Here is a 12675-nt window from a genome sequence, read left to right on the forward strand (position 1 = left end):
GAATATTTACCACTTCGGAGAAAAATGAAAGCATAACCACTGCTCCACCTGGGGTAGTATATTGGGGTCGTCTCCCGTCTAGCACCTGGAGACGTTGATCAATTCCAATCAATGCTTCTGTAGCCACAACTCCACCTATAACTATGGTACCAAGCAGTGTATAGATAGTCCCTACTAATTTCTGCCCCTTCATCACAATTAAGACACCTTTACTCACCTTCATTTCCTCACTTACAGACTTGTAACTAAACCCATTACAATCTAAAGTGCCTAATGAAATCAAATTCCTTCATAGATCCGGTATATGCCTAACATGACGTAACGTTCTCGCAACACCATCAAATATTTTAACCCTGTTCCAACAATTTTGCATGAAGCATCATTTCCCATCAGAATAGAACCAGAATTTACTGACATGTAGGTGTTTAACCAATCTTTATTTGGTGTCATGTGATAAAAGCACGCCGAATCTAGGATCCAAGAATCTGTGAGATGATCTGAACTTGATGAAACAGAAAGCATATCACCATCACTTCTATTTGAGTCTCCTTCTTCGATTACATTCCCAGATTTTGATAAACCCTCTTGATTTTATGCATTCCCCTTCTTCTTCTATAGACAATCTAGTTTTGTGTGCCCCTTTTTTCAGCACTTTAAATACCGTATGTCCTTCTTCTTGGAATGGGACTAAAATTTATTGTTACTTAATCCGCTCCGGAACTTGCGTATTCCACATTCCTGGTTACCCTTCACCATATGCCCTTCACCTTATGAAATCTCATCGCTGGCTTTCTTCCTTTGATGAAAACCTAATAGAGCGGTTGTGATCTCCTCTAAATTTAGGGTTTCTTTTCCCCACGTCAGAGTTGTAACCAAATTTTCATGTGTATGAGATGCAAGTAAGGAATTCAATAGCATCAACGCCTTGTTTTCTTCCTCGAACTTCACATCAACCCGCATCAAATCACTGATGATTTGATTGAATGCGTTGATGTGTTGGGTCAAATCCAAACCCTTTGACTTATTAAACCAATGTAGAATCTACTTAAGATACAACGTTTTCGTCAACAACTTGGACATATATCGACTTTCCAGTTTCCGCCAAACTATCATCTGTTTATTCCTCAATCGAAGTATATTAGAGATCTACTCAAAAAGTTTGATATGGAAGATGGAAAAATACTAGGTACACCTATGAGCGCTTCATTGAAATTAGACAAAGATGAACAAGGTATACTAGTAGATGTCAAGCTTTATCGTGGAATGATTGGTAGCTTACTATATCTAACTGCCAGCAGACCTGATATAATGTTTAGCGTATGTTTGTGGGTAAGATTTCAGGCTGCACCAAAAGAGTCACATTTGCTAGCTGTTAAATGAATACTTAGATACCTAATAGGAACCGTGGAAATTGGATTATGGTATCCTAAGTACACATCTTTTGAGATTATCAGCTATTCAGATGCTGATTTTGTGGGTAGCAAAGTAGATAGGAAGAGCACAAGTGGTACATGTCATTTCTTAGGATATTCATTAGTCTCTTGGTTTTCCAAGAAGAAAAATTCAGTTGCTCTTTCCACAGTTGAAGCAGAATACATAGCGGTAGGTAGTTGTTGTGCTCAAACGCTATACATGAAGCAACAACTGATGGATTTTGGATTAAGCTATGAAAAAAATCATATAAGATGCGATAATATGAGTGCAATAAACATCTCAAAGAATCTCATATTACATTCACGAACTGAGCATATAGAAATATGACAACACTTTCTTCGTGATCATGTACAAAAAGGAGATGTGACACTTGAGTTTGTATGCACGGATGAACAATGGGCAGACATATTCACGAAACCACTTGCAGAGGATAGGTTTATCCAAATTAGGCGAGAATTAGGTTTGATGCATAGTCAAGAGGTTGCCTAAAATTATATTAGATGACATAATTCAGGAGGAGCAACGTCACTTGATATTCACAATTTGTTAAAACATTTCACTTTCGACTCATTTGTTCTCATTTGATATCACATTAATCAACATTGGTATCCTCACATAATCTTTGACATTTGGCATACTGTGTATGTTCACAATGCAATTTACATTCCACAACACAGATTTATGTATTAGTAAGGGGGATGGTTGATGTCAAAAGGGGGAGAAGTAAATTTTTTTTAGTTAAATCTGATGGTTAAACAAGTTTAAAACTTTAAGATTTCAAATGAGAGAAAAACATAAGGTTATGTCCACTTATGTATGATTGTTATATACCCTTTTGTTGATGTCAAAAGGGGGAGAAAAATCAGGAGCAAAAATTGTGGCAAAATTAAGCAAAACTAATTGTGTAATGGGAAAAGGATAATAGCAAAATTGTTGGAAAAATCAAGAGCAAAAATTGTTGGTAAAATTAATTGTATAAAGGGGGAGAAAAATCAGACTATAGGAGAGGAATCAGGCTAAACAACTTATGTATGAACATAAGCATATTTCATTTGGAATAAGGCTTAACAACGTGTGTATGAACATGAGCATATTTCATTTGGAATTAGACTAAACAACCTGTGTATGAACATGAGCATATTTCATTTGGCATGAACATATTTCACTTACTGAATATTTGATGCATTATTTGAGGGGGAGCCTCGTTAGGCGTAACACATTTTATTCTATATTTTTGCTCCTGTATTTGTCATCATCAAAAAATGGGAGATTGTTGAGTCTATGAGTTTAATCCTATTTTGATAATGACAAATCACTTGGTATTTAATCTGTGCATTGAGATTGTGAACAAGAACTATATTAAGCATGCACGGAAGGATAACAAGTCATGGAAGCTATGAAGAGTAAAACATACACAACTTGGCAAATCCATGGAACTCAAAGAGTATATGAATGAAAATGTAAGCAACAAGTTCAAGAACGTCATGGGAATGGGTACTTAGAGCTAATGTATTTACATATTCATATGATTTAATTTGAGGCTCAACATATACCCTAGACCGACTTTAGGACTCATGCATTTTATGAACATTATTAGTGGACATTCATGGACTTAAAAATAATTTTAAAATCTCATAAAATATTTTTATAAAAGAGTCAAGAAAGAGAGCAAAACATTTTTTCAAACTATAAAGAAAAAATTCAGGAAATAGGAACTTCAGAAGATCGAACTCAGCGTTTAGTCGCCTAAAGTTGCAACTTCAGAAGACCGAAGTTAATCTCAGTCGTCTGAAGAATTTCTTCAGAAGATCAAAGATTAAGTTCAGTCACATGAAGAATTAATGGTGAAACACAAAACTTGGCAAAAGTACCTCAGAAGACTGAACTTAGATTTCAGTCGTCTGAACCCTAACTTCACTCGTCTAACCCAAGTTAATTTTTTTGAAGCTCTAAGGAACTTCAGTCGTCTGGGTCTTTTGACCTCAGTCGTCTGAACTTGCGGGAAAACTTAAAAATCTAATTTTTAATAAGAGAACTCGCGAGATATTTTTTGATCCGACGGTTGAGATATATTCTAAGGGCAAGATACTTATATATTTAACATTTAAATCCTAGTGCGTGAGCTAAGATCAAAGAGAAGAAAAGAGAACATTGCTTTTGAAAGAGATTTGAGAGACTTGAACATATTGCTATACGATTGCCTGCACACCAACTTATACTCATCAAGCTTGGGCAAATCAACTCAAAAAATCAAAGAGAATTCATTTACACATCTTGATTTTCAACTTTGTATTGAGGTTTGGTAAATCGATTTATTATTTTCAAGAGTTTCTCATCTCATCACTTGTTATTGAATATCATTAGAGAGATTGATCTTGAGTATTCATATACATATAGAGATTGTTTTTGACATGTTCATTAGTTGAGAAAGTTTTTCTTTGGCCATTGATTAAATAGTTATAATTCAAGTATGTCCTTAGTTAAAGATTTGATATTTTGGATACTTTAAAACCATTTGATTAAATATCCTTAGAAGTTCATAACTATACATATATATTTGAGGGTTATTTTCTGAAAAATCTTATATTAGGTTTTGATCTTTGGTAATCACATCATATATATATTAAGTTGCATATTACAAAGATCATATTGTGGTTGAAAACTTGAGAGAAATATTGTTGTGACAAAGTATGTTTCTAATCTTTGCAATCTTCAAAGTTTCTTTTTTGTATTCAAAGATTTAACCTAAGTTCTTCAAAGCATTGATTTATATAAATATTTTTGGGAGATTTGATAAAAGGGGAAGTTAGTGAATCATATTCTTACATATAACGATTATATTGTTACATTCACACTGAGCTTCAAGTTTCATCATATGATTATGTTTTAGGAATTTCAATTGTACTCACTAACTTTGTTAGAAGCAACATTGAGTATTTTGCAGATTTGATTGTAATCACGGTTTGGGTTGTGAACCGAGTTTAAGGAGAGAGTTGTATCTCTTGTAAGCAGCAGAGTGGGAGGAAGTTGTACCTCTTGTAAGCAACGGATGTAAGGAAAGTTCCGTCCTAATTTAAGGAGCAGGGATTCTAGTGGAATCCTTGAGTGGGTTGCTCAAGGCGAGGACGTAGGTCAGGTTGGCTGAAACTCGTAGAATCGCGTTTGCATTCTCTTTTCCCTTATTTCTTTACTTTCTGCACTACATTTCATTAATCATATTGCATGTGTATGTTGAATAATTCTACACGCACTTAATTGGGTAAAAAGAATTCATTGATAAAATAAATTTAATTCAATCTTAAATCCTTGCAATTGATTTGTTAAATATACAAATAGGGATTAAGTGGTAAATAATTTCAAAAAATTTTAAAATACCCAATTCATCCCCCCCCTCCCCTCTTTTGGGATTACACCTAAATCAACATTTGGTATCAGAGCGGGTTTACTTAGACTTAATAGTTCATTTGTAAAAAGATCACATGATACACATCGATATAACTCCATTCGATGAGGGACACTCATCCACTAGACCACCAATTTTTTGTGGTGTAAATTACACCTATTGGAAACGTAGGATAAGTATATACCTGTTAAATGTAGATTGGAAGGTATGGAAAATAGTTACTAAGGAAAACCATGTTCCCATGAAAGTAATTGATAAGGTAAATATACCTAAAAATGAAGATGAATATACAGAGGAAAACTGGAAATTAGTGCAAATAAATGCTACGACGATGAACTTGTTTTTCTGTGCATTAGATGTAAATGAATTTAATAGGGTAATGACATGTAACTCTGCTAAAGAAATTTGGGAAAAATTAGAAGTTACATATAAATGCACCAAAGAAGTAAAAGATAGTAGGATAGACATGCTCACTAGTGAATATGAAGCATTTCAAATGACGGTAGATGAATCTATTCAATCCATGTACACTAGATTCACACACATCACAAATTCTTTAAATGCTCTTGGAAAAACTTACCCTACTTATGAGTTGATCGGGAAAATACTCAGGGGATTATCTCAAGTTTGGGAAGTGAAAGCTACAACAATAGCAGAAGAGAGAAATCTCAAGGAGATGTCTGTTGACGAACTCATTGGATAGCTCATCACCTATGAGCTTGCAATAAATGAGAGGAAGAATGAGCAAAGCAAAGCAAAGAATGCCACAACACTTAAGGCATCGTCAAACTACTATAGTGAAGAAAGTGATTCTAATACAGAAGACGACATGACCTTGCTAACAAAAAAGTTCAAAAAGTTCTTGAAGAAGAATAAGAAGTTCAATAGAAAATTTCGGAACACAAAATCAAAAAGAGGAGAGTCAAGCATGAAGAAAAAGAACCAAACAATGATTTACCATTTTTTTAACCAAGTTGAGTCTAAATGTTAAACCAAAATTTTCTTAAAAGTCAGCTTGCCAAAAATTCAACCTGGGTTTGGGTCTCTTAAGGTTTGACAAGTCATTTGAGGCAATAGTCACTACCAAAAGGATGGTAGACCGTCTTTCTGCTACCTAGAAGAAGATCGAAAAAGAAATCCCTTGTCAACCCTCTTGAGCCTAAAAGAATTCAATTCTTGATTAACCTGTCAAATGATCACACCCCACACTGGGACAATTTTTTTTTTTTTTTTTTTTTTTTAAAGATTAGTCTCAATTGAACTCCCAATGAACATGATGCTAAAAAAATCCTTCATAAAAGGGAAAGCAAAAAATAAGAAAATGTAAAAAAAGGAGAAAAAGAAAGAAAATGAAAAGGGACATGCTTAAGATGTGATCTTTGACCAAGGATTACCTTTTTTAAGATCAACAAAGTTTGAGCCGTATTGTACCATTTTCTTCTCTAACCAATACCCTAAGCCTACATTATGGTCCAAATGAAAGACTTGAGCAGATTGGTACATGCATTATTGTCTCAAATGATTTGTTAGACTCAATGTTGAGTCTGAACTACGTAATGACCTGATTCTGAAAAAATACGTAGGCAGCTTGTTCAAATAATAAGTTCGGTCGACACTTTGCAAATATGGCGTCCCAAACTGAGGTAAAATTTTTTGTTATGGGATGAGATTTTTGAGTTTTGGTTTCCTTATTCTTGTTAAAACCTAAATCTCTAGCCTACATTTGTCCTGTGTCCTAAAGTCCACCCTGATGTTGGAATATTGATAAGATTATTCAATAAGACACTAGACATAAAATTGATATAAGCAAGAAAAGATCTCTAGTTACGAGGTCAATGAAAAAAGATTAAAAAAAAAGAAAAAAGAAAAATGGGGATTTGATCATTGGTGTGATTCCCTAAGTCAATAGCAAAGCTACAAAATACTAGTAAAGTTGTTTCCTGTTAAGCAAGCACAGAAGGGCAAGCAAAATCAAGCAAGCTTGAGCATTCCATTCATATCCCTAATGAGATTAAGTTATCTAGATTGCATGTTTATTCATTTAAATTTCAAATCAATTTTAAAACATTTAGGACGCAATCCAAAGAAATCCCTTATTTGGAAAATGCAAGATGAACAAGACCCGTCACAAAATGCATCAACTCGGGCAGATTTCATGTCAAGTTTCAAGACAGCCAATTTAGAAATTTGCTTACTTGAGCGGAAGTTAAAAATATGGCCATGATCAGTTACAGATACATGTAACTAGGGCAGATTTTGTGTTGAGTCTCATTGGAGTTAGATCGGGTACCTTCATGACTGAGTAAAATTTGAAAACATGATCGAGAGGAAGCACAAACCAATTTAACTGGGGCCGGTTTCATGTTGAGCTTTAGGGCAACCAGTTCAGAGACATTCACCTTGGATTGGAATTCAAAGATATAACCAAGATCAGAGATTGGGTTCATGATTACAGGCGCATTGGAAAAAGGAATTTCATACATTATCATGCATTTCATGCATTGCATAGGAAAGAAAATGCATACATATTGCATTAACATGCGCACTCATCTCCAAATTTAGGCATTGTCAGTAGCAACATGCATACAATGGAGCACCATTCGTATGTGTTTGGTTGAATGAGTTTTTGAATGGTCATCTGGCATACTTGACTGAACAATCTTTTGAAACGGGGGAAGCTGACCCCAGGCACACAAAGAGTTACCTGGAAACTGGGGTAGCCCACCCCAAGCACAAATTGACATACTTTGAAACTGGGACAGCTGGCCCCAAGAACAAATGGAATAGTTTATTCTAAAATGTACTTCGGCACCCAGGTTCATAAACCCGGTGCAAGTCATCACAATGTACTTCGGCACCCAGGTTCTCAAACCTGGTGCAAGTCATCACAATTTACTTCGGCACTCAGGTTCTCAAACCCGGTACAAGTCATCACAATGTACTTCGGCACCTAGGTTCTCAAACCCGATGTAAGTCATCATTATGTACTTTGGCACCTAGGTTCTCAAACCCAGTGCAAGTCATCACAATGTACTTCGGCACCCAGGTTCTTAAACCCGATGTAAGTCATCATTGTGTACTTCGGCACCTAGGTTCTCAAACCCGGTGCAAGTCATCACAATGTACTTCGACACCTAAGTTCTAAAACCCAGTGCAACTCATCATTATGTACTTTGGCACCTAGATTCTCAAACGCAATGTAAGTCATCATAATGTACTTCGGCACCCATGTTCTCAAACCCAGTGCAAGTCATCATTATGTACTTCAGAACCTAGGTCCTCAAACTCGGTGCAACTCATCACAATGTACTTCGGCACCTAGGTTCTCAAACCCGGTGCAAGTCATCATTATGTACTTCGGCACCCAAGTTCTCAAACCCGATGCAAGTCATCACAATGTACTTCGGCACCCAAGTTCTCAAACCCGATGCAAGTCATTATTATGTACTTCGGCACCTAGGTTCTCAAACCCGATGCAAGTCATCGCAATGTACTTCGGCACCTAGGTTCTCAAACCCGGTGCAAGTCATCATTATGTACTTCGACACCCAGGTTCTCAAACCCAGTGCAAGTCATCATAATATACTTCGGCACCTAGGTTCTCAAACCCGATGCAAGTCATCATTATATACTTCGGCGCCTAGATTCTCAAACCCGGTGCAACTCATCACAATGTATTTCGACACGTAAGTTCTCAAACCCAGTGCAAGTCATCATTATGTACTTTGGCACCCAAGTTCTCAAACCCGGTGCAAGTCATCATTATGTACTTCGGCACCTAGGTTCTCAAACCCGGTGCAAGTCATCACAATGTACTTCAGCACCTAGGTTCTCAAACCCGATGCAAGTCATCATTATGCACTTCGGCACCCAGGTTCTCAAACCCGGTGCAAGTCATCACAATGTACTTCGGCACCCGGGTTCTCAAACCCAGTGTAAGTCATCATTATGTACTTTGGCACCTAGGTTCTTAAACCCGGTGCAAGTCATCACAATGTACTTCGACACCCAGGTTCTCAAACCCGGTGCAAGTCATCACAATGTACTTCGACACCCAAGTTCTCAAACCTGGTGTAAGTCATCATTATGTACTTCGACACCCCAGTTCTCAAACTCGGTGCAAGTCATCACAATGTACTTTGGCACCCAGGTTCTCAAACCCGGTGCAAGTCATCACCATGAACCTCGACATTAGGGTGCTCAAGCCCTATGCAAGTCATTCCCCTATGCTTCGGCATTCGGGTTTGCAAAAAAAATAAATAAATAAAAAATCATGCATTACACATCATGTAACATGCATCATTATCATGCAACATGCGTCCATGCATCCCCGCATGCATACATATAGCAACATACATACATCATTTAATGCTACAATATTGAAAAATGTTTCAAGACACGTTATAATGTTGTTTTCCTTAAAACGTTATTTGCCCCCACCATATTGGTGTGTATTGAGTTAGCAAATACGTTTTTAGGATACAATGAAACTCAGAATATAATCTGACATCAGTTTGCATTATATACAAACGAAAACTTATCACAACACCCTTAGAATAATCTGAACAAATTTTCTAGAATTCTATTTATACAAATAATAGAATCTAGATTTGAAAAAGATATAATTTGTGCAAGCTTTTTGTAAGAAAGAGAATGAGAAAATGATGAATTTTTTGTATCTTTTGTGGAGTTAACTTTGTCTTTATATAGAAAAAATTATGTCTTTTCCGAAATGTTGCATCTGTTCAAATCGTGACACAGATTCAACCTAGTCGCACTCGGCGTCGACCTAGTCGAGACTCTCAAGATTTCATGTTTAATCGATGGCACCGTCGACCAGGTCACACCTGGTCTCCTCACTTGGTCGCGCCACTTGATCTTAAAGAATATAAGATTAATTTTTAACCATCTGATTATGATTTCGCAACGATGCAAAGTGTTAAGTGCTTGTGCGCTAAATAAATGCGCCCTACAGCCCATAGCACGCCCGCGTGCGTGCCTTAAGGTGCAATAGAGTACACACTAGCACTTTCTCTTAACTAATTTTAAGAGATTATTCCATCTTTCTCTTTAGCAACAGTAAAATACTACCAGAATTGAATCATGTGAGAATTTACCTCTAAATCTCCATCTTTTTTCACCCTTTTCCCTTGAACTCCAATTTTATCTAAACACAAATATTAATGAAAATTTGGTCACAATTCAATGTAGAACTTTCATAATAGGAGATATGTTAAATTTAAACTCTTACCTTGGTTTACTGCGATAACTTTCATTGAATTATTAGAGTTATGTTGTAAAAAATGTGTCTATGAAAATTAATAAAATAATACACTAAATTTTCATGGTAGTGAATGAAACCTCACACTATTTTGATCTATCACATCAAAATAAAAAGTAAATTATATAACTATCAAAGTGGCTAAAATTTCAATTTGTTAGTTCCTAAAAGCTGAGCCATCAGCCATTACTTCACGTCACCGCCCTCTACCTTCCCACTTCATATTCACGAGGAACCCACCCTACTGTCCTTAATACCAAGGATTGAATTTTCCTTTCTTTGAAGTTGTGAGGTCGACTTTAAGGAACGCAGGATTAGTCACGTAGACCGTAAAACAGACACATGGATAGCCTATGCATAATAAAAAGAAAAAGAAAATGATGGAATTGTTCTAGAGTTGATTTTTCCTTTCTACAAGCAAGTTTTGATGATTTTATTGGCTCTGTTCTTGAGAGATGTATTGATTTAAGTTCGAAATTTCAAGTTCAAAGTTTTAGGAGTATAGAAAGAGATATAGGCTGAGAGAGTTGTGCGAGTCAAGTGGAGCGCAGGGCCCCAATTGAAAAGAAAAAATCTGCTGCATAAGAATAAACACGCAATCTTTTATTTATCTCTATAATGAAGGAGCATGCGATCAGATTGATCTAAGTAAGAACACAGAGAATGAGATAGCCACTCACTAACTTGGAGGAAGAACCCCAATTTCTCATTAAAACAAACAATGTTTTCAAACGTCATCAGTAAATTCATTCATCATCCTCATCCTCTTAGAGTTCTAGCTTGCGGAGTCCTGTAACGCTCTATCTTCTTCTTGAGCTCATCCTTCTTCGACCCGATAACCCTGTCCACTTCCTTCCCTTGCTTGTACAACACGAACGTCGGCATCGCCTGCACCTTGAACTCCTGCGCAACATCCTACCATTCTCGCCCCCAAAAAAACAAAGGAATAGTGGTCAGACTAAATCTAAACCGTGGAATCCTTACGATTATCTTCTAGTTGGAGGGTTCGCTGCGAAAGGGAACTGCATACGTACCGAGAGTTCATCAACGTCGATCTTGGCGAACTGAACGTCAGTGAACTTCGCAGACATCGCATTTATTACGGGCTCCATGAACTTGCAGGGTCCACACCACGACGCCGCAAAATCAATCACCATCTTCACTCGGAAAACGAAAATTTATCATCAGATCCCATGGATGACGCAAAATCCTCAAAATTTTTATTTAAAAACGTAGAATTAGGGCAAACCAGTTGGGGTGATTCTTTCAATTCATTGAGGTGGAGCTGCCATCTATCCAAGGAGTGAAATGACAAAACGCGTGACGGTTCTGATGATGACGAAGAATCATCGGCGGCCGACCCCCCTCCGAACAAACTGGAGAGAATCCCTCCCACTCTCTCTCTCTCTCTCTCTCTCTCTCTCTCTCTCTCCACTAAACAGCCAAAGAGCGATAAAATATTAGAGCATCCTATGGTTGAAAAGCCTATTAAATAAGTCTTCTCATCCAATCAAAATATAACGGGTTTCATATTATATGTGCGTACTACTAAAACCCATGCATTTATTTTTATTGAATGAGTGCCTAATATGAGAACTACGATTACCTTTGGAGGACTTGATTTTTTCTCACAAAAGAATCTCAAACTTTTAGGGCACAGAAGTTGTGTCCATATTCTAAACTTTATCTTGATTAGTGAGATTTGGGGCGGAAGACGTTGATCCGTAGGATTGGTACCGCACCAAAGGGTCCGAAGAGTTTGTTCGTGACTGGAGTTCCTATGACTGTTGGAGACATGCTCTGTAATGACCCGAAAAATAATGGTATTTAAATAATAAAGAGGGAGAAAAATGGAAACAATAACAAAAGGAGGCAGCCGACCTCGTCGATGAATACTTCGCGTTCGTCGACGACGTCACATTTTGAAATGTAATAACACAAGAATTTTCCTAGGGCCTCGTCGATGAACACAGGGGATTCGTCGACGAGGGTACATGAGGACCTCATCGATGAGGAAACATTTCGTTGACGAGAAAATACCGAGCAGCTATTTTTTGAATTCTGAATTTCATCAACGTGGAGGTGGTATTCGTCGACGAACCTCCTTTTGGACCTCTTTGACGAGATAACGTGGCTCGTCGACGAAGGCCGCAGTATAAATAGTTCTAAACTGGGTTTAATCGTAGAACTTTTAGCAAGAATTTTCCTCTCTCTCTCTCTCTCTCTCCTACGGTATCTCCTCCATCTCTCTTCGATTTCAGGCCGGATTTCTGTCGGTTCGATGATCTGAAGCCACCCCGACGCTCCTAGAGAAGTTCTCTGCATATCTGCTGGAGCGGATCGTCATCTCTGAATCAAGGTAAGACTTTTTATTTGAAATTTGGTCTTTCCACAGTTGAAAGAAATGATGTATTCGAATAAATATTGAAGTTTAATTCTAAAAGTTATCATTTTAAGGGTACTACTCAGGATTTCCTACGAGTGTAAGACCAGTATTATAGAGGGGTTTCAAAGAAAAGCCATCAAAACTCATCAACAAAGCATATACAAGAGTTAA

At 37.0% G+C, this 12675-nt stretch overlaps 1 protein-coding gene across 1 annotated transcript; it reads right to left on the reverse strand.

Moving 5' to 3' along the window:
- Positions 1-10700: 10700 nt before the first annotated feature.
- LOC131143503 (thioredoxin H2-like) lies at positions 10701-11621 on the reverse strand. Its single transcript, XM_058091859.1, has 3 exons — positions 11368-11621; positions 11153-11275; positions 10701-11033 (listed from the first exon to the last, which is right to left on the reverse strand). The coding sequence occupies exons 2-3, from the start codon at positions 11273-11275 to the stop codon at positions 10878-10880; spliced, it is 279 nt and encodes a 92-aa protein (XP_057947842.1). The 5' UTR covers positions 11368-11621; the 3' UTR covers positions 10701-10877.
- Between the last annotated feature and the right edge of the window lie 1054 nt (positions 11622-12675).

Source organism: Malania oleifera, chromosome 11 (genome assembly GCF_029873635.1).
Source record: "Malania oleifera isolate guangnan ecotype guangnan chromosome 11, ASM2987363v1, whole genome shotgun sequence".
In the NCBI taxonomy this organism is placed as follows: domain Eukaryota; kingdom Viridiplantae; phylum Streptophyta; class Magnoliopsida; order Santalales; family Ximeniaceae; genus Malania; species Malania oleifera.